General features: G+C 45.7%; 1 protein-coding gene across 7 annotated transcripts in view; it reads left to right on the forward strand.

Annotated features, from left to right (window-relative positions):
• The window catches only part of LOC142486593 (uncharacterized), a 330,856-nt gene that overhangs the window by 128,337 nt on the left and 178,944 nt on the right, over positions 1–23,575 (forward strand). For all 7 annotated transcript variants that reach the window (XM_075585175.1, XM_075585174.1, XM_075585178.1 and 4 more), the window contains 2 exons: positions 8,281–8,524; positions 22,514–22,744. In XM_075585175.1, the coding sequence (XP_075441290.1) occupies positions 8,281–8,524; positions 22,514–22,744 (475 nt within the window). The remainder of the gene's footprint in view (positions 1–8,280; positions 8,525–22,513; positions 22,745–23,575) is intronic.

A 23,575-nucleotide genomic window follows, 5' to 3' on the forward strand; every position in this document is an offset into this window, starting at 1 on the left:
TATTGAGAGTGGTTCAGATTTAATACAAATTGTCGCCAGCTCCTCATGTGTGGAAGCGTGCAATAAGGAAAAGGTTATGTAGCGATCCATGTTTTTGTCGTATTGATCCCCAATTTATTGAAGGGTATTGGTGTGTATCACCGGATTTTTCCCGTGTCTATGATGCAGACGGCTAAAGGCGAAAGCTCGTGTTAAAAGCAAGTAAGAAACGACAGTCGCTGGCAAGCAATGCGCCAGCACCGGCTTCCAATAACGGTCCGACCACGCTGTCCACGCACGGATACCTGCAGCCTGAGCCGGATTTCGCATACAGTTTCGCGCAAGCTTGCATGTACTTAAGCGATTTCCAGCCTAATCAGCTGACTACAGGTGTAGTAGTCCCGCTGTCACCAGTCAACGACGAGTATGATCAACAATACTGGAATGGCAGCGACCCAGAGCCGGCGCCAGCAGAATGGAAAATTCTATGGTGAGTAATGTTGCCTTATTTTATTCTTTTTTTTATTTTGAAAATATCAATATCAGTGCGATTCAAAAGTCAAGCGATTCTCCTGTAAGCAATATCATTGGCTGAGCGTCTTCTACAATTGGTGGACCGCTTGGCGCATGCGCATTGGAACCTTCTTGAAACGCATATGCGTGTCATCACGTTGACGGTAGGCTCCTGCGTATGTGAACAGGAGACGCCCCCCGAGAAAATTATTGGTGGGACTGACTGTGGGACAGACCATTACAGTAAAACTTTTACTTTTTTTTTTCCTCAGAAAAGAAAACTTTGTGGAAAATGTCAAATGGAGGGCTAATATCGCTTTGTGTAACAATGCCTGCACATTGCTGAATCGGATTTAAAAAACCACGTCCCGGAGTCTACAGTTTAGTGGCCGTTGTTATTGATTAGGATAGAATACCTGAAACAATATGCTGATGTTTTCAGACCGTATACAAAACTTTTTTTTATATATACTGTATAATAAACCCGAAAAAATAAAAAGTATGCATTTATTACACATGTATTCCAGTACATATGTGTATTCTATACCCGTACAGCATGTATTGTTTTTTACTGCCTGGACAGTACATTCTAGAAACACTGTTGTTACAGTATCAAAGGAGACAATGGAACAATTTGAAACAAATCAACATTTTCTTTTATTGGTGGAGTAAGTACAAAAACATTTATTTACAAATCGTGAACAATGTAAAATAAATCTTTATTCATAAAATATACAAAACGCAACATTTCCTTTGTTAAAGTGCAGCATGTCAAAACATTTACAGCAGTCAGTCAGGCCTGCACAACTCCAGTCCTCGAGGGCTGCAAACTGGCCCGGTTTTCAGGATAGCCTTTGAAAACCGGGTCTGTTTGCGGCCCTCAGGGACTGGAATTGTGCATGTCCTGTGTGTACAGTAACTAAAAACATTCATTTATAGTATTAATACAAGTTAAAACACACAACATCTCCTTTATTTAAGTACAGCATGTCAAAACATTTACAGCAGTCAGTCAGGCCTGCACAACTCCAGTCCTCGAGGGCCGCAAACTGGCCCGGTTTCCAGGAAAACCTTGAAAACCGGGCCTGTTTGCGGCCCTCGGGGACTGGAAAAAAACATTTACAAAAAATGTACAACAGTAGTACAATCATGCAAATGCGTTCCCACCAGATTGTCCTTCCATGGCCGATGCCTTGCATGGCGCAAAATGCCATTAATGCAGTCTCGAACGCATTTCATTACAGGATCTGTAATCGGAAAAAAGCGACGCAATTCATGCAGAATAGTCTTTCTTAAATTGTCAGGAAGCGTCTTTTTTTCGCGATTTCCTTCGTAGTTCACTTTGAAGGCCCACTCGCAGTACATCAAGTAGGACACATGGTGCTTAAGAATTAACAAGGCATACTTGTGGGATACACCAGCACTCACCACCCTATGCTTCTCCCTGAGTGCCGGTGGCAGATCACGCAGGATGATGTCGGGCACCGTATCGATGCAAGCGAATGTAAGTTGGTTTCTGGAAGCGGGTGTTCTTCTTTTGAATGGGTGTGCTTGTGGCGGCGGGCAAGGGTAGGTTGTCTGGAAGGAAGCTTTCCTCCTGTCTTGGTCACTGTGTCGTCTCCTGGCGTGGTCTTGACGGGGTTGTCATGTCATACTCCTCCTCAACGGCATACATGTACACAAAATCTTCAGGTGGAGGGGGTGCGCTTGCTGATGGAAGGTCGTCGAGGGTCCCATTCATCACATCGATGCCACCCTCCTGCTCCGGCGTCGGGGATACAGGGACATGAACACAGAGCAAATTATGTATCCCCGCTATGTCAGTCTCTATCTTCTCCATCCGGCGATCCATCTTCTCCACCCGTTGATCCATCTTCTGATCCACATTTACCATCCGTTGATCCATATTTGCCATGATCTCAAGAAGCAGATTTATCTGTGCCAGCACAATAGAGTTCCCGGGGATATCCACACTTATCCCATTCAGCATCCGGTCTAACGAGCTGCTTCTTGTGCATGGCGTGCTGTGGACATCTGGGTGGATGTGTGCTATGGAGGATGAGATGGGGGTTCTATGGAGAGAAGCGGCAGCGTCCCCGAAGAAGGGTGGAGGAGGTGACCTGTGGATATCCGGGAGAGGAGAAGCGGCAGCGTCGTCGAAGAGGGATGGAGAGTGACCTTTGGATTTCTGGGCAAGAAGCGGCAGAGTCGTCTAAGCGCAAAGGAGAAAGTGACTCGTGGATTTTAGGGGCACCAGCGGTAGCGTCGTCGAAGAGCAGTGGCGAAGACGGCCTGTGGGTTTCCGGGAGGGCGGCGGAAGCGTCGAGGACGAGTAGTGGAGAAGACGGGCTGCAGATATCCGGTAGAGCGGCGGCAGAATCGTCGAAGCGTATTGGAGGAAGTGGTCTGTGGGTTCGTTGGGTTGGCTGCCATTTGTTTTGCGTTGAGTGGACATCACCGTATTTCTTCTTGACATAATAAGGCTTACATGTATTAAAACCCTTAGCCTTTGGGGTCAGCTGAAGGTTTTCTTTATTAGCCTTAGCCTGAGCCTGTCGCTTTGGCCTTGGCATGGAAACGGCTGCCGCCTTTCGCTTTTTCTGCATGACAGGCACGGCAGAGGCGAGTGGGTTCCGGCGTCCGTAGAATCGGGGTTGATCCATGGAAGCAGTTGGTGATGGCACAATGCAGTATCTGGACAAGGTAAAGTTCAGATAAAGATCATCAAGTAGTGGGCTATGCAAAGTGTGTAACCTTTTATGCATGGCGACGAGGTACAGGTATTGAAAGTGGAAGTACTCAAATGTGAGTCATCAACGTATAAATACACCATCCTTTTTGTGGATTCACTGCACATTGAATACACATCGACTAAACATCGAATATACATTCTTGTGTTTGTATTTCTTTCTATTCACAGCAATGCCTGTTAAAAAGATTTCAAAGGAGCTCAGCATGCGAATTAAGGAGATGTACACGAGCGGACACCGAATTGCTGCTATCCAGCGCTGGTTAGCTACGTCTGGCATCATTGTGCCAGCAACCACCGTGAGCTATCATGCACACGGAAAAACCAAATATCAAATATTTTACCAGGAAGTAATACATTGAGAGTTACCTCTCGTTTTCAAGTATACAGTACAGTATATCTATCATCGCTGCATATTAATACAGTACAACAATATATTGTGTAGATCTACTGTATCTAATTTTATAGTTATTTCGGTATATTTATAGAACAGCAGTATGTATATTTTTTATATTGCATATTAATAGAACAATATATTGTGTACTGTAGATGCACTGTATCTAATTTTACAGTTATTTCAGTATATTTATAGAACAGCAGTATGTATATTTTTTAGATTGCTGCATATTAATAAAACAATATCTCATTGTATACTATTTTTACACCAAATGATGTGCTGTGCTTGTGGCATACTGCACTGTAACTCATTCTATACAGTATCTATCTACAGTATTATTATTGTTATCGCTGTATATTTATATAACTATATTCTATACAGTATCTTTCGATTATTGTTATTGCTGTATTTTTATATAACTATATTCTATACAGTATCGTTCTATTATTATTGTTATTGCTGTATATTTATACAGTATAACTATTCTATTAAAGTAATATCTATATTTGGCCATACTAAAGGCCTGAGCATAAAAGTACCTGTACTTGTGGCCCACTGTAACATATTGTTGTTTTTCCTTTAACCTGTAGGGAGATAACTGATCTGGTCGACAAAATAAGTGAGGAGAATGATGAGAAGAGTGCATTAAGGGTCAAATACACTCTGCAGGAAAATCACAATCTCACTGTATCCGAGTCCAGCATAAAGAAGATGAGACAAAGAATTGGATGGAAATATGGACGTGTGAGGTTAGTACTGGACAGTACAGGAGGTAAAAGTGTTGTTTAAGAAACTGTACTGTACCTCTAAAATTATTTATTCCTTGTCATTACAGAGCGTACCCCATGATCAGGGATGTTAACAAAATCAAGAGAGTGGTCCAGGCCCAGGCATGGATCGACAGTGGAGAAACTTTCCAGGATTGCATCTTCACTGCCGAGGTCTACTGTTTCGCTGGAGAGATTTGCCACCTTTGCATTCCACAAAAAAGGTCGCATATCTATGAAGCCGCGTCCAAAACACCCAGTGAAGATGCATGTGTGGGGTGCCATCTCTAGGCGTGGACCAGGATGCATCGTCATCTTTGAAGGTACTGTAAAATGTATGTCACACGCTTGTGCCTTACGCACTGTACTATACTAGTGTGCAGTTTTTTGAACACTTTTCTTTTTTTGAGCGCGGTATCAACTGGGTGAAGACGCCAGTGGAGTAAGTGCGGTAACCGTGACTCAATTTTTCCCACTGTTTTTACTATGTACAGTATCTCTTAAACTAATTGTCCTTTTTTTCCCCCTCCAATGACAGATCGCCAGTCTTCAATCCGATCGAAATGGTCTGGCATCAGCTGAAAAACCATATCCGAAAAGTCGTGAAACCCTCCAAAAAGGATGAGTTGGCGCAAGGCATCCTGAGTTTTTGGAACGATGTACTCACTGTGGAACGATGCAATAAATATTGACCATATTGCGACAGTGCTGCCCATTGTGATCGCGCGTAATGGGCAAGCATCAGGAAGGTAGTATGGTATACTGTAGTACTGTACTGTAGTATTGTAAGTACAGTATGATGCAGGTAAGTATGGCACAGATTTTTTCTTTCCTGGTAGTCAGAGTATACAGTAGTTCCAGTATAGACTAGTTTGACAGTACTACACAGCACACAATGCCATAATACAGTACGCGCATAACTGCACTCATTTTTTATTTTCTTGTTTTTTCAGGAAAAAAGATGGACTGGGGGAGAGGGGTGGTGTGTACAGTCTGAACTTTTTGTACAGTCAAGTGTACAGTATATAAAATGCAGTAATGATGTACACAAAACCTTTCCTCTCTCAATGATCTACTGTACTGTACACAGAATGAGGAAGAAGATAAAGACGGAAGAAATAATATTACTATATATATATTATTAATTTATATTATTATCAATGTGCATTATTCATGATTAGCCACCGGCCCTCAATTTCCATCTGACAGAAGAACTTACTGTAATAAAGGCTGCATTATGTACTGTATTATTCATGATTTTTTTTATATTTGTTTTTTTTGTTTCTGATAAAATAAAATATATATTTCTTTACATTCATGATAATCATAATCATTGACAACAACTCCCCCCCCCCACACCTAAAGTACAGTACAATACACCAAACAAAAGGAAAGAATGACAAAACAACATGAATCAATGAATGTTTTTTTTAAATCTCAATTCTCACAGCACTGTGCAAATCTGATTTACATATCAAATTCGAGAAGGGATTTTCCAAAGCGTTACTGTAAACAAAGCCTCAAAGGGTTGGGGGGGAAATTGGGTGAGTCATGCGCAGTAATCAGCTAGCTCCCATCTCAGAGGATTACACGCAGGCGCAGTGAGGTGACGCTCGGCTAGGGACGGATTAAAAACACAATGGCAAATTTCAGAATTTGAATGTCGATAAGAGTTTCAAATCCTTGAGCGAGCCTGTGTGTGTGCATGGGGGAGGGGAGCACAGGGTACAGCAGCATGAAGGATTTCAGCAGTTCAAAGAAATGACATAATTTCAAAAGGCAGGTCATCATAATAAGCTACAGCACAGATTGAATATCGTAATAAATATCAAGATGGTTTATGCAGGCTTGTGTTGAAAATAAAAATAAAAAATGAGTAGTAATCATCTGATTGAAACCAGAAAGACACACGTTCAAAGGAATGGTGTGGGAGAGATGTACTGCACTGTAGATAAGATAAGAAGTTGAAATACCCTGCAGTGCAGTACAGTAAATTATCCTGTGCGGGGGCGAGCGAGGGGAGAGCACTGTATACAGTATACTGAAATGTGACACTGTTACAGTACTGTACACGCCTATGCGTTTCAACAATTTTCAAATGAGACATAAAGTAAAGCACTGCAAATGAATGTGTTAAAATGCAAATTTACAATTACTGCGCTCGCACACGCAGACTGTGTACTGACTTAGGTTGAACTGCTAAAGTATTAGACTTCCAAGGCAACAGCTCGCGAATGCCTCCCTGAGATTTTAGACGGTATTGCAGTATTGCAGTATTGCAGACAGCGATAATAAAATGCTAATATCACGAGCACTAAAATAACGCAATTCACTCCGGACCAAAAAAAAACGCATCTGACCGAGATTATCAGAGAGCCGGGGATCCAGCCGATTTATGATAAAGCTGATCGCCACTGTATATGCTACATATAACCTGTCCAAGTTACCAGGTATACTATCTATATGTCTCTAGGTTGCTGCTACCCTTAACAAGTTACCAGGTATACTATATATATGTCTTACTAACACCGTGCTCCATCACTTTCACCTTCTGCCCACAGCACAGTACAATAGTTAGAAGTATAACCACGGCAGTGACCCCTGCAGGGACGTGTATCAGATCAGTGTTGGGGCTGTATGCGGGGCAGCCATCTTGGGATAACATGTTTTCTGTAACTCCTTTCCTAGTGCCTTGTTTATGATAGACACTGTGTCTATCCCTATACTGAGTGCCTAGCTAAAAGGGACACTTCCCTTTACTACAAAACAATAACAATGGCTTCTATCTTACCCTAACTACTTACTGCGTAGGTCCCTGGCTTGATCTCTGCTCTCAGCCTCTCTCTGTGTCTCCAACTGTCACTAACTGTCACTCACTGTCAGACTCCTAGTCCTGCTCATTTCTCTTGTCTCTGGGCAAGAAAAGGTTTGTGGCGGGGCTAAGCTCCTGCCTGGTGATTTGGAGAACACCATCACCAGAGTGGTTGACTAGAATGATCCTTTAACCAAATATATTATCCCCAATAGGGAGGGGGTTACAAATCTGTTAACATCCATATTTAAGTGAGATCATATCAAATATATACATAACACTGTTTAAAAATAGTAATTAAAATGTGAAAGAATTGAAAAATATATGTTATATCACAGTTATCAACTTTTAAAAACAAAGAAACAGCATTTTTCCTTTACTGAAACTGAGAAATTATAGATGAAGAGAAAAACATGATACACATTACAAAAGTTTCCACCACCTAAACTGAAGCAGAAATCGACATTTCAGTTCCATCATGGGATCAGCAGCAGGGTTGAAAACATTTTTCTTAACCTAGTGAAAGTTGTCAAAACTGTATTATATCTTGTTACTTAATAGACATTTGGGGGGTTACTGTGTCCAGGAAACTGACAGACTAATGAAAAATACATCTGGAAAATACATCTGTTTTGCCCCAGGGGAACTACCTTATAATTCACATAACCCAGCACAGTTTGGGATACACCCAACACCCAATGAGCCTGTAAAATAAAATCACCAAAATGATGACGTTTGCCCAGTCCCTGCTCTGTGGTGAGAGGGACAATCATGGTTGTCTTCTAATCCCTCCCTGTGTCACTGTCACTAAGTGGAAAGCACAGATTCAATAGGCCACAGGTCTTTGTGTGTGTCACGTTATCATCCTACTGTGGGACAGACAGATATTACACATACGTTCCCTCTGTCTCTGTTGTAAAGTCTCCCATCAGTGCAGGGGGCAGAATTTACCAATGTAACATTTCATATCTCTCTCTGTTTTATTTCTTCATGCTGTGATAGACAAATAGTTTATATAGTGCTCTTATCCTGATCATCAATGTGTCATTGCACACTGTTTCAGCTTAAACAAAAACACTCCATTGGGATCATCTCAAGGTCGATGCAGGAATATTATGAATGGCTGGAGTGTCTGCTGAGATCTAAGGACTTCACGGATCAGGTGAAGGACGTCAGACACTTTCATATTTCTAACATGGGAGATGAGAAGATCAGAGAGGAGATATCCAGGTGCACATTCGCCATCTTGTACATTACCAAGGTGTATAAAGGGATAAACAATGACCTACAATGTCTATCTACATTTGGTAAGTTACATAGAACAGGACATACATGTATGTATATTGTGTCAGCCAATCTGACATGAAGTGTTAGACAAAGAATGAATGAGCAACCAAAGGAGAATGATTTTCAGTGGAGTCAGAGCAACTTCTACAGGTTCAACCATATCCCCAAATTATGAAGAAGAAACAGATGCACGTGCTCCGTAGAAATGCACCTGCTCCGTAGAAATGCACTATTTAATTACAGCAATATGCTGTTTAAAGAGGACAAAATAATAAAACAAATCAGTTACAATACTGACAACAATGAATCACTATTAATCAAGATGCTCCTATTGGTTGGATAGGAGGGGGTTTGTATGGGAATGTGCTAATAATATTCCTCAGAGAAGTCCACAAACATGCAAAATCCAATCTGGCCTCTCTCCCAAGAGCAATTTGAAGGGTAATGCTGCACTCCCCAATAAAGAAAATTATTATAAATACCGGTGCTCTTGGTTCAGGAATCTCTGCTAGATACTCCCAATATCACATGAAAGGAAAAAACCTGGGCACTGCGGATTTCTGCTTAGAAAATGTATTCAGCCAGTGATCTGACGTTTCGGCCACAAGGGCCTTTCTCAAAGGTAAATGGCATAATGAATTTTCTAAGCAGAAATCCGCAGTGACCAGGTTTATCCTCTCTCCCAAGAGGCCACTAGATCCTAACACAGTAAGGGACTATTGAGTAAATGGACTCCAGTGAAGTCAATTAATTAGTCTGACTCAGTAGCGTTTAGCATGAAGTTCAACCGATGCTAAATTTAGACAACATATACTTTATCCTATATCTATACTTACTTAGTGATCCAGAGGAAGGCAAACAAAAACCCCCAGAGTTATATCATCCAATGATATCTCATAAGGGGAAAAATACATTCCTTCCTGATTGCAAGAATTGTCAATCGGATTACTCCCTGGATCAACATCCTTCCCACGTATACTTATTTGGTATATCCCTGTATACCTTTCCTTTCTAAAAAGATGTCCAACCTTTTTTTGAACAAATCTATTGTATCTGCCATCACAGTCTCAGTGGGTAATGAATTCCACATTTTAACTGGCCTTACTGTAAAGAACCCTTTCCTTTGTTGCTGGTGAAATCTCCTTTTCTTCCAACCTTAACGGATGGCCCCGAGCCTTTTGTACTGCCCGTGGGATGAATAGTTCCTTTGAAAGCTCCTTGTATTGTTCCCGAATATATTTGTGTATAGTTATTATATCCCCTCTTAGACGCCTCTTTTCTAATGTAAATAAATCTAATTTAGCTTGCCTCTCCTCATAAATTAGATTGTCCATCCCCTTTATTAATTTGGTGGCTCTTCTCTGCACTCTCTCTAGTTCCATAATGTATTTTCTTAGGATTTCCCAATAGTCAATACTGAAAGCAATTTCAGCTTATCTATCTATATATTTCTCAAAACCGTTGTATGCGTGTCTGTTTGTCCTGTGTCTCCCTGTCCCTAGGGGCAATCACATTGGACCTTTGGCCCATCACTCCGCCCCAGGCCACATCACTCCGCCCCAAGCCAATGAGATGGCTACATTGGCCCGTCCGCTCCCGCACACCTCTCATTGGCCTGAGGTGGAGTGATGGGCCAAAGGTCCGACACACACACACTCACTCCCCCCCATCACGTGCACCGGCCTGCACCGGCTCCCGGACGGAGGGGAAGCGCGGCACGGCCCTTCCCCAGCCGCCAACGCTCACTTACCTCCCCGGCGCTACTTCCCCGGCGCTACCTCACCGCCCCGGGACTACCTCCCCAGCGCTACCTCACCTCCCCGGCGCTCCCTTACCTCCACGGCGCTACCTCCCCGGCGCTCCCTTACCTCCCTGGCGCTAACTCACCTCCCCGGCGCTCCCTTACCTCCACGGCGCTACCTCCCCGGCGCTCCCTTACCTCCATGGCGCCACCTCACCTCCCCAGTGCTCCCTTACCTCCACGGCGCTACCTCCCCGGTGCTCCCTTACCTCCCCGGCGCTCCCTTACCTCCCCGGCGCTACCTCCCTGGCCGCTGGGGGGCCAAGCAGCCTCCTCGGATCTGCGCCAGTCCCACTATCCACCACCTCTGACTCCCGTCGTGTGTGTGTGTGGAGAGGGACATTTTACTCCTGCCAACAATTTGTGCCTCACTTTCACCCCTACCCCTGCCCTTCACCCCCCCTCTACCCCTGCCCTTCACCTACCCCTGCCCTTCACCCCCCTACCCCTGCCCTTGCCCTTCACCTACCCCTGCCCTTCACCCCCCTACACCTGGCCTTCACCCCCCTCTACCCCTGCCCTTCACCCCCCCTACCCCTGCCCTTCACCCCCCCTACCCCTGCCCTTCACCCCCCCTACCCCTGCCCTTCACCCCCCCTACCCCTGCCCTTCACCCCCCCTACCCCTGCCCTTCACCCCCCCTACCCCTGCCCTTCACCCCCCCTACCCCTGCCCTTCACCCCCCTACCCCTGCCCTTCACCCCCCCTACCCCTGCCCTTCACCCCCCCTACCCCTGCCCTTCACCCCCCCCACCCCTGCCCTTCACACCGCCCCTGCAATCCCGGGTTATGCCAGGTATATCAGCTAGTTAGCGATATAGCAAATTGCAGGTTGTAGATGGTGGAGGGGCTAAACACTGAGTCCTGAGAGGCTTTTCCTGCAGGGGCCAATCAGTCGTACTCATATGTGGGAAGCTTGGGTGTTTTGCTGCAAGAAGTAGAATTTCACATGAGCTGATTAGCCGATGATCAAGCTGCTGTTGTTCTGAGGAAGTCATCTGGAGTGAGGAAACCGGTTGGGACAGATTTATTGGAGCATTTTTAGCCAAACAGGTGCTTGCTTGACAGGCTGTCAAACAAAAGTGATTCTCTTGCTTGAAAAAATAAAATAAAAACACTCCAGTTTCTTTACAGCAAGGAACGAAGTTGTGCCATGCATTACCAGTGCTGAAATTCTGCAAAAGCTGCCTGATCACAAATTAGTTTTATTACTTTTTCCTCTTTAAACATCCTATTGCGGTAATTAAATTGTGTATTTTCTAAATAGCACGAGCTGCTCTGTATCTTCTTCTTCAAAGATGTGTTTATATAAATATTTTGAGTGTTTGCGTATAACCCTCAGTAATAAAAACTGTTCTGGGCAGAACAAGCCACAGAAAGACACTTCCGGATCAGAGCTGGGAGAGGACATGTGGTCTTATGGTGGAAGACACTGACACCTTGGTGTCCTGATCCACATTACAATATACCACGGGCTGTACTAATATATAACATGGATTAAATCCATCACCGCTGTGTGTTACCCGGGGGTTGTGTATAACACAGCACTGCATAACACAAGGAACCACAGTCTCTTTCCTCCCTGGGCTGAGTCACTAAAGTTCCTTATATCAGAAATAATATTTAGCATGATAACACGTGGTAACGTGCGATACTCATTCTGATTTAACATGCAAGTCACTAATATTACGATGTGCTGAATATTGGGCAGTTTGTATCCTCTCTGCTCCGATGTCACAAGATTACAGAGGAGATCAGTGACCATCACTATGGATAGTCCCTCCCTAGCGTGTGCAAAGGGGCATGAAGGGCGTGGTGGATTTCCCTCTTGGCCCGGGCACAGGGCGGCAAAATGTTGGGGTAGCAAAAAATGTCCTCCCCCTTATACATTTGCTGCGCTATCGGATCCATTAGGTCTAATGGGAATGCACTTGTATGTGCTGGCCACCTCCTTACCTGCCGCCCTCCTTCTCATTTTGAATCGTAGCGTCAAATGACACCGGAGATGTCCCCAATGTGACATCACAGTGTGTCTCGTTGCCATGGCATCACATCGTCAAATGAAGTCATGACGTCGCATTAATATGGCAATGCCATGCGATGTCACGTTGGTGACGTCCGTGGCATCATTTGACGTTGAGATTCAGAAGGAGATGGATGGCGGCAGCAAGGTGGCACCCACCACCTATACCCAGCTGAACAAGGGTATAATCTAGTCCAAAGCCTAATATGCCTGATACCCCATAGGGGCTAGTTACCCCTGTCCCATATACATACAGTCATCAGCTTCTGGTGGCAAAAACTAACAATAAATACACAAATATTACAACATAATTAGTTTTTTTATTAAATCATTACCCCCATCAGAACTATCGGGCAAATGCACCTATGCTTCATCAATAAGATCCTTCTTATCTCATTACTGTAAATGTCCAATGTATTCGTTCCCCTGAAACAAATCTGCAAAAGCTGGGGATATGTATGTATGTATGTCTCTATTTATATAGCGCCATTAATGTACATAGAGCTTCACAGCAGTAACACACGTGACAATAATATACATAACAAATAATATAAATAACACATAAAGGGGAGAAATGTTTCAGAGATAAAAGTAACATCAAGGAAAAGGAGTCCCTGCTCTGAAGAGCTTTCAATCTTATTGGTTGGTAGGAAGAGCATACAGACACTGTAAGAGGGCATTCTGGTAAGTTTGTCTGCAAGGGGCCAAGGTTAATGTATGAAGTGTTAATTATCAGCCATGGAGCTACTCATATGCTTTCGTAAGCAGGTGTGTTTTGAGGTGTGTCTTAAATGTGGATAGAGAGGGTGCTAGTTGGATATTGAGGGGAAGGGCATTCCAGAGGTGTGGGGCAGCCAGTGAGAAGGGTTAAAGGTGGGAGAGGACTTTAGATACAAAGGGGTTAGAGAGAAGACATCCTTGAGCAGAACGCAAGAGTTGGGATGGTATATAGCGAGAAATTAGGGCTAAGATGTACTGTAAGGAGGAGCAGAAGAGTGTAAAGCTTTAAAAGTGAGGAGGAGAATTGAGTGTGTGATACAGGATTTGATCGGAAGCCAGGAGAGTGATTTCAGCAGGGGAGATGCTGAGATGGATTTCAGAAATAGTAGAGTGATTCTGGCAGCAGCATTTAGGATAGATTGTAAGGGAGACAGGTGAGAGGCAGGAAGGCCAGAAAGCAGGAGGTTACAGTAGTCGAGACGTGACTGAATACGGTTCTGTGTCAGCATTTTTGCAGTCGAGCAACAGAGGAAAGGGCGTATCTTGGAAATATTGCGGAGGAAAAAGTGGCAGTTTTTTGCTACCTTTTGAATGTGAGAAGAGAATGTGTGAGAGGAGTCGAGTGTGACCCCTAGGCAGCGTGCTTGGGCTACTGGGGGAATGATGGTACTTCCAACAGTAATGTGGAAGGAGGTAGTAGGGCCAGGTTTTGGAGGAAGTACTGTGTGAGGAGCTCTGTTTTTGCCATGTTAATTTTAAGTCGGCGGAGGGCCATCCAGGATGATATCGCAGAGAGACATTGAGAAACTTTAGTCTGTACAGCAGGTGTAAGATCAGGGGTAGAAAAGTACATTTGTGTGACACGGGAGGACGAGTAAGAGGATCGGGTAAGCTTGCCATGCGCGCGCCCCGGCCACATGCAGGAGGAATTGGCGTGCGCTGCGGAGGAGCGGCATGGCGTGGGGGCAGGAGAGGTAAGGAGCCGACGGAGCGGGGAACTGGAGCTGACAGCCGCACTGGGAGCTGAGGTGACGGGGACCCGCTGAGAAGCGCGTGTACCCCCCCTTGAGAATCGGACTCCGGACGATCCTCCCAAGCTTTGTGAGGAAATTTCCGACTAAATTGTTTAAGAAGAGCTGGAGCATGAATAGGATGACAAGGGACCCAGGAGCGTTCCTCCGCGCCATCTCCTTTCCAATGAACGAGGAACTGAAGTCTGTCCCTGGAAAAACGTGAATCAACAATGGAATGGACCTCAAATTCCTGTTGCCCTTGTATTACGACGGGATTGGGTCTCTGAGGAAGGTCTGGAAAATGTACATTTTGAACGAAGGGTTTCAAAAGGGACACGTGACACACAGAGGGTATCCCTCATGGTGGGAGGTAGCGAAAGTCGATATGCTACAGGGTTGATCCATTTGAGGACCTTGAAGGGACCCAAGAATCTAGGAGCCAGCTTCTGGGAAGGAGTTTTGAGCCTGATATTTTTGAAGATAGCCAAACTCTGTCTCCAGGTTTGTATTCTGGGCCCACCTGACGTCGCCAATCTGCTTGTGTTTTTTTGTTTTTGGACGGCCCCTTGCAAGGCTTTTTGGATCCTCTTCCAAGAGTTTTGTAGATTAGAGACGTGAGTATCTGCTGCAGGAACACCAGCGAGGAGGGAGTAGAGGGGAAGGCTGCTGGGATGGAACCTATAGTTAATGAAGAAAGGCGACTCTTGCATGGTCCCATTCTTCAGCGAATTAATAGCGAACTCCTCCCAGGGTAATAGATCCACCCAGTTGTCTTGAGATTCTGACACAAAGCATCTGAGATACTGCTCCAAGATCTGATTCATTCTCTCCATCTGGCTGTTGGTCTGCGGGTGGTAACCCGAGGAGAAGAGGAGGGAAATGCCAAATCTCTAAGAGAACGCTCTCCAAAACTTAGAGATGAATTGAGTACCCCTGTCAGAAACAATGGAGAGTGGCACGCCGTGTAACCTGAATTTTTTTTTAGAAAAAATGTCAGCCAAGGTAGCTGAATTGAGGAGACCCTTGAGGGGTATAAAGTGTGTGTGCTTGGAAAACCTGTCCACTACCAGAAGGATCATATTCATGCCCTTAGAAGTTGTAAGTTCCACAATAAAGTCCATGGAAATATGCTTCTAAGGCCGTTCCGGGATAGGAAGAGGCAGGAGGAGACAAGAAGGTTTGTGTCGGGCGAACTGACTTTGAGCATAGACTGGACAAGCTCTGGTGAAATCAAAAATGTATTTGTTCATTTTAGGCCTCCAAAAGATCCGTTTAATAAGATCCACTGTCCTCTTGAAGCCGATCTAGAAGAATGGCCCCACTCTAGGATCTTGTGGTGAAAATGTGGAGCAGCTTACAGACGTCCTTCTGGCACCTTAAATCTCCTAGGGATATGAGCCTGGGCTTTATTGATCTCATCCAGGATATCAAAATTATTGGCAGAAATAATATACTTTGCGGGGAGAATAGTCTCCGAAGATTCGTTAGATCCTTCCTCCGTAGAAAATTGGCGAGAAGAGCATCGGCCTTGATATTCTTGGTACCCGAAATATAGGAAATCGTGTAATTGAAACGAGAGAAAAACAGTGCCCAAATGTCACACCTGTATGCCCACAGACCTGGCAAGACCCCAGTACTGAGGTGGGAACGGTATTACACCACACACCCACAGCAGTGGGAGCAAGCCCGGAGTGTGGTATAGCGTTGCTGGGCCTGTAGAGAGAGTTGTAGATTATACTTGCAATGCTTGGTGGTGTCAGCATAAGAATAGTCGTGTCCGTGTGCCAATGTCCAGGGCTCCAGAGGGTACAGTCGTCAGAGTACAAGCCAGGTCCTAGGAAGCCAGAGGTAAGCGAGGTAGTGTTCATAGCAAGGTTCAAAGGGGTACCAGAGAGCAGAGTAGTCGAGGACAAGCAGGGGTCAAAAGCCAGGGAAATCCAAGATAAACACAGAAGCAGGATACCGCAGGGACACAGAGGGAGCACAGCATAGGTCAGCACACACAGGGAAATAGGAACTATGCAGAGAGAGGAAGAAGTGGACAGACAGGGGTTATAAAGGAAGACACACTAATAGGAGAGAGGGGAGGAGCAGAGAGAGAAGTGGGAGACAACAGAGATATGTCAGGGAGAGAAGAGGAGGAGACAGAAGGGGCAGTCAGGGGATTGGCCTGCAGGGTTTGGGAGGAGGAGTCAGAAACATGACAGGCCATATAAGAGGGGCATGTGCGCACACCCTCTGTAAGCTGGGGGTGCCCGTGCACAGGCTGTGCCACGGAGATGGCACGCAGGGACTGAGAGGAGGGAGCAGAAGGGTGAGAGATCCCAGAGGAGGAGCGTATGCACGCGCCCTCCATGAGCTGAGGGAGCGCGCGCACAGGCCACGTCACCAGGCACGTGGAGAGCCGCGCCGCGGGCACCCTGCTGGAGGGAGGCAGAGGAGTGGACGGCTCATCCAGGGCAGGTAACGTGGGTACCGCGGGAGTCAGGGAACGGGGAGCGTCACTGCAGGGGCTCGGGGACCGCGTGGGCGCGTGAGACCTGCGGGGTATGCGCTGAGGCAGAGGGGGAGAGGTAAATGGAACGGGACAGGAGTGGGCTAGTGCAGAGGGACTGACAGGAGATGGGACAGAGGGACAAGGAGGGGAAGGAATCCCCTGAATCGTCACACCAACGTGCTTGACGGGATCCCAGACGACGATCCCCCTCAATGTACAATAAGTTTGTGTGATCGATGAGAATAGCTACTGGCTCTTTGGTACCGTCGAGGAGATGTCTCCATTCTTGCAAGGCTAATTTGATAGCCAAAAGTTCATGGTTCCCAACATCATAATTTCTCTCGGCCGAAGAGAATTTCCTAGAAAAGAATCCACACGGATAGAGTTTTTCTTGGGGAGAAGATCTTTGTGAGAGTACTGCTCCAGCTCCCACATCAGAAGCGTCAACCTCCAGGATGAAAGGAAGGGATGTATCCGGAAGCCGGAGAATGGGGCGGAGACGAAAGCTCTTTTGAGGAACTTGAAGGCTTTGATGGCTTCAGAGGACCATGCTGTCGGATCAGCCCCTTTTTTGGTCAGAGCAGTAATGGGTAGAGCGATAGTGGAGAAATTACGGATGAATTTTCGATAGTAGTTAGAAAAGACAAGGAAACGCTGAACAGCTTTTAGGGAATTCGGCAACGGCCAATCCAGAACAGCCTTCAATTTCACAGTATCCATGGTGAAACCTTTATCGGAGATTATATAGCCAAGGAAGGCTGCGGATGATTGGTGGAAGAGACGTTTCTCTATCTTCGCGTATAGGCTATTTGCACAAAGCCGAGAGAGAACCACTTTGCTGAGACGAATGTGCTCTTCCAGGTTCTTGGAGAAAATGAGGATGTCGTGTAAGTATACTATGACGAAAATACCCAGAATGTCCTGGAAGATATCATTCACAAATTCTTGGAAGACGGCAGGGGCATTGCAGAGGCCGAATGGCATCACTAGATATTCATAATGACCCGAACGCGTGCTAAATGCAGTTTTCCATTCATCGCCGTCTTGTATTCGGATTAGATTGTAAAATATAGAGGCTCCTTGGAGCCGGTCAAAGAGTTCCGAAATCAGAGGAAGAGGGTACCGGTTTTTAACTGTAATCTTGTAAAGCCCACAAAAGTCGATACAGGGTTTTAAAGAGTCATCCTTCTTTTTCACAAAGAAAAAACCTGCCCCAGCGGGGGAGGTGGAATTCCAGATTAACCCTTTCTTAAGATTCTCCTGGATGTAGGTCGCCATAGTCTCGGTCTCAGGCACAGATACGACTTAGACTTGGGGAGTGTAGTTCCAGGAATTAATTCGATGGGGCAGTCGTACGAACGATGAGGTGGTAGGACTAAAGCCTGAGTATTGTTAAAGACATCCAAAAAGTCATGGTATACCTCCGGCAGGCTAGAGAAAGAAGGAGAAGTGGTGTCGAGACCAGCGAGCACGGTAACGGGAGGAGTGATCGTCTTCCTCAAGGTAGGAAGATAAAAAAAATGTGTGGTGCTCTAAAAAAAGCCTCAAAATGCTTAACAAAAAATTCAAGGTTCAATGATTGCAAATAATGTTTCCTGAAATAGAACTCCCTTAATAATGATTGAAGGATAGCCAATCCATAGAACACAAAACCATCTTGTATAAATCACTCCTCCATTGTAATCTAACTAGTGGGCTAGGGCCCCCACGAACACTGTAGTAAGGAGCCAAACAATGAAGTGTCCCAGCATATGATATCAGAATGGAGTATATGCTAGGGATAAATAACTCACATTTGGAGTAGATGAAGTCCTTTTGTCTGTCCAGGTTTCTTCTTACTTAATAGGGGGTGTGCATCCGATTTTTCTGGGTAAATTGACACGAAAAAAAAGGAAAAATCAGGCACTAATTCTCAGGAAAACAGAAAAAAAATTGAAAGAAATCCAGGAGAGCGTGTGCCCATAAAAGAAATAATTTAATGGAAACACAAAAAAATACAGCTACATTACGGGGTACAAAAACCCCCACCAACGCGTTTTGAGTGTAAGCTCTTTCTCAAGGTGACTGAGAAGTGACCGTCTTCTTCAAGGTAAGAGCCCACTGGATCGGTAGTTCGTTTGTCCAATCAACACGCGGGTTGTGAAGCTGGAGCCACGGCAATCCCAAAATGACTTGGACAGTAGGAGAGTGAAAAACATCAAAGATGATGACTTCAGTATGACCATCCACTGTGGTCAGGGTGAGGGGAAAAGATTCCCAAATAATGAAGGCAGGTTGGAGCGGTCGACCTTCGATAGCCTCCAGGCCGATGGGTGACTTCTTCTTGACAAACGGGATTTGGTTGTTGCAGGCATAGTCGTGATCCAAAAAGTTACCACCAGACCCGGAGTCAATGAAAGCTTCAACCTCTACCTTAACATTAGGACCCTCAAGCGTTATGGGGAGAAGGATTCTCTTCGGTAGCTCTTTGGGGGAAGAGGGGCAAGGAGAAATGGAAGCCCCTCTACCTTTACTGGGCATTCTCGTTTCCCAGTTTCAAGCGACAGTGACGTAGTTGGTGTTCCGGGTAACCGCAGTAGTAGCAGAGACCCTCATCTCGGCGGCGTGTTCTCTCAGCAGTCCGAAGCTGTTGGCTACCGATTTGCATCGGTTTGGGAGCGTCCAACGCAGGAAGAGCCAAGGGAGGAGACCTAGGAGAAATAGGCAAGGGCGACAGTAAACAGGGGCGCTGGCACTCGTGGCTTCACTCTTGAATGCGCTGGTCCATCTGGATGCTGAGGGCAATGAGATCCTCTAGAGATGAGGGATGAACATGAGCCGCGAGGTCGTCCTTGAGGGATTCGGATAAACCCTGCCAGTATGCCGCAGCGAGAGCTTCATCATTCCACTGTGTCTCTGCAGCGATGGTGCAGAACTCCACCGCGTATCTTGCAGCCGACCTGCGACCCTGGGAGAGATGAAACAAGGAAGAAGCGGCAGTCTCCCTACGCGATGGTGTGTCAAAGACCTGCTGGAACTCTTGCCAGAATTTGGGGTAGTCTTGGGTTATGTCGGATCTGTGTTCCCAGAGGGGAGAAGCCCAAGCGAGAGCGTCGCCAGTGAGCAGGGCATAGACATAGGCCACTTTAGAACGACCTGAGGGAAACCGAGATGGTGACATCTCAAACTGATGAACAAAGGAACATAGGGCACAACGGATTTAGCATATCCAAACTCATTTATTGAGCCAACACAACGTTTCAACCATGATGGTCTTTATCAAGTGACAATGGCATAAACACAATCCCTTCTAACAACATATAAATAGTGCCCCAAACCCCCACAATGCAACCTGTTCAATTAGTGGTGATGGGGTTGCGAGGTACACGTTGTCAAACATAGCCAAGATCAAATCCAAAGGTATCCAACAGGGGCAGGGACAGGAACAAGAGCTGTAACAGAGAACAGAGCTTGGCATAGACAACTGCACACAGGAGTCACAGAGAAACTATGCAGAGCGAGGAAGGGGAGGGCAGACTGGGGTTATAAAGGCAGGAGGACCAATGGTAGCAAGGGGTGGAGCGGAGGCCTGTTGAGTGATCCCAGGGATAGGTCCAGGTGAGCAGGGAGGGAGCCAGAGAGGTGAGTGGTAGAAATCGCCTGCAGCCAATGGGGGGTGGAGCCAGTGGCACAGGAGGACGAGTAAGAGGATCGGGTGCGTGCGCACTCTGTAAGCTTGCCATGCGCGCGCCCCGGCCGCGTGCGGGAGGATGTGGCATGCACCACGGAGGAGTGGCATGGCGTGGGGGCAGGAGAGGTAAGGAGCCGACGGAGCGGGGAACCGGAGCTGACAGCCGCACTGGGAGCTGAGGTGACGGGCACCCGCTGAGAGGCGCGTGTCCTCTGATCCCTTACACCTTTCCCCCAATCAACATTGTTCTGGGATGTGATTTGGGCTAGCTGTGTGTAATGCTGTGTCCTGTCTTTTAAATAATTACCTTATGTCTGTATTTATGCCTGTGTTTGCAATTCTCCCCAGCTTGGGTACAGTTGTTGGCATTGTGTGGTGATGGAATTAACATGCAAGAAAGTAAATGAGATATTCTACTGTTACTGTAATTTCTAGGGAGACAGACTAAGTAATTCACTCAGTTGAAGCTCTCAATAGAAATAGATCAGAACAAAGGTGGGGGATTAGTTAAATGAATCAGTTATCAGGTCTGAGCCCCAGGCACTGTTTCTCTTGGCTGGCTGCCTTATGTTAAAGGATAGCCACCAAGGTGTAGTTTAGTGCTGCTGATCAGAGAATTAGTTATCCATCAGAAAGAAGTCCACCTCGGGGAAGGAGTGTGGAGTTGGACTGTGACCAGCTGGAGATCCCTGTCAGGGTGTCTGCTGTGTGCAGCACTTTGATATCCTGAAGCAGAGAAGCGGACAGCGGAACCCCATTTGAAGTTTGTCCCTGCACCTAGGAAAGGTAGATCTCATTCCCCAGGCCCCTGTAAGTGTATATATTTTTGTATTTTGTATTCTTGTGTGTTTCCGAGGATTTATCCAAAATAAACCTAATTTTATTTCATTACTGTGTTTTGCCCTTTGATTGATCCCTTAAATATAAATGGTGTTAAAAGTCCTGGTCTACCGTGACAACCCCCACAGAGAGATAGACACAGGAGGAGGTGTTAGCAAAAGAGATGCTGAAAGTACGATGGGAGAGGTAAGAGGAGATCCAGGATAGAGCATTGTTACGAATGCCAAGAGTATGGAGAATGTGAAGGAGAAAAGGGTGGTCCACAATATCAAATGCTGCAGAGAGGTAGAGTAATATGAGCAGAGTGTAATGACCTCTGTCTTTGGCAGCATGGAGGTCATCAGTTTTTTTAGTGAGGGCTGTTTCAGTGGAGTGAGCAGTGCGGAAGCCAGATTGAAGAGGGTCTAGGAGAGCATAGGTGTTGAAAAAATGGAGCAAGCAAGAGAGTACAAGACGTTCAAGGAGTTTAGAGGCAAAAGGTAGGAGGGAGACAGGTCGATAGTTAGAAAGACAGGTAGGGTCAAGCTTTTAGTTTTTGAGTAATGATATAACTGTTGCATGTTTAAAGGGAAAGGTACCAGAGTAGAGGGAGGAGTTAAAAATGTGTGTGAGCATAGGGATTATAGTGAGAGCAATAGGTTTTAGGAAATGGGAGAGACTAAATTTGTAGTGAAGGAAGTCTGCGAGAGTGTGAGATTTCCTCCAGAGGCGTTCAGAGGAACAAGTTCAGGAATGCAGCAGACACGTGTGGGAATTTAGCCAGGGTCTGGGGTTAGAAGGGTGAGAACGGCAGATAGAAAGCAGGGCATGTAGATCAAGAGAGGAGGATGGGGCAGAGTTGTAGTTCCTGACCAGGTTGTCAGGGTCTGGAGCAGAGCAGAGGGAGGAGCGTAAAGTGGAATCAAAAGCTGGTAGGTTAATAGAGTGCAGGTTTCTGCAGAACCGAGGGGGAGATGGAGGTGGAGAAAGGGAGAAGTGAGAGAGAGAAAATGAGATGAGGTCATGGTCAGAGAGAGGAATAGGGGAAATTAAGAAATCCGAGAGAGAAACGTTTTTAGTGAAAACCAGGTCCAGGTTGTGGCCATCCTTGTGGGTCCTGGCTGCAGTCCTCTGTTGATGGCCCAAGGGAGAGAGGGGTCATCAAAGTGGCAGTTGAAGTCCCGAAGGAAAAGAACAAGGGAGTTTGAGGAGAGAAATAAATTGAGCCAGGATTCAAAGTGAGAGAGAAAGACACAAGGGGGATGAGTAGAGGTAGATGGGCAATAGACGACTGCCACATTGACAGGGAGAGGAGAGAGAGGGTATTCTGGGCAATAATCGCCTTGACATGCAGAGAAGAAAAACAGCAAAACTCCCCAAATATAACAAAACCTTCCTGATAATGTAATATAGCAAGTTGTTTGCAATATCCACCTTTAGTAAATCCCACTCTCTGCTTTATACAGGGAAGGAAAATGTTATTGTGGTGTTTGATAACCTGGAGGACAGCAGCTCTGAGGAGAAGAGAAGGATCCTGCAGAAAGAGCCTAGTATAGGGAGACTGGCCCGGGAGATTTTCCTATTCAGCATGGCGGAGAAGGAGTCAGAATATATGAAACACCTTTCATGCTTTGACCAGGTGGATAAAATGATGCAGGAGAAACTGAATAAAATGGAAATAATGATATATCAAAGCGGTAAGGCTACCAGATCATTTTTCGGTTCCTTTCTATCTTCTCATATTTACTGTCTCCTTCTTTTCTTCTCATTGTACTTTATTCATTATACATTTAATTTCTCTGAATGTGGGACTGTTTATCGTGTTCCTCTATTCCACCCTGTCCTTACCAGAGAGGCGATAAGGGGAGTGAGTTAGAGGGGATTCTGCCTGTGCAAACCCATGTGCAACCTCCCGGCCACAGGATTGCAGCAGATACTGTGCAGTGATATCAGACTAAATGGAGCAGCCAGAGGAATTCAAACTCTTCCCAAGTCTCATCTCACTATGTTACAAATATATACCCTTTTAAAATATTTATAGGTGTCAGATTTTGATCAAACACCCACATATGACGCATATAACGTCACTGCCAATAGTACACTTTGCCCCTAGGAGGGACTGACCGCTTAAACATCTCACTGCCATTAGTACACCTAGTCCCTAGGAGAGACTGACCCCTTAAACCTGTCACTGCCATTAGTACACTTTGCTCCTAGGAGGGACTGACCCCTTAAACATATCACTGCCATTAGTACACTTTGCCCCTACGAGAGACTGACCCCTTAACCAAGTCACTGCAATTAGTACACTTTGCCCCTAGGAGAGACTGACCCCTTAACCATGTCACTGCCATTACTACACTTTGCCCATAGGAGGGACTGACCCCTTAACCATGTCACTTCCATTAGTACACTTTGCCCCTAGGTGGGACTGTCCACACTTTGCAACTAGGAGGGACTGACCCCTTAAACATGACACTGCCATTAGTATACTTTGATATTACCTATACAAAACTAAAGACTGAATA

Source organism: Ascaphus truei, unplaced genomic scaffold, assembly GCF_040206685.1.
Source record: "Ascaphus truei isolate aAscTru1 unplaced genomic scaffold, aAscTru1.hap1 HAP1_SCAFFOLD_97, whole genome shotgun sequence".
Classification (NCBI taxonomy): Eukaryota; Metazoa; Chordata; class Amphibia; order Anura; family Ascaphidae; genus Ascaphus; species Ascaphus truei.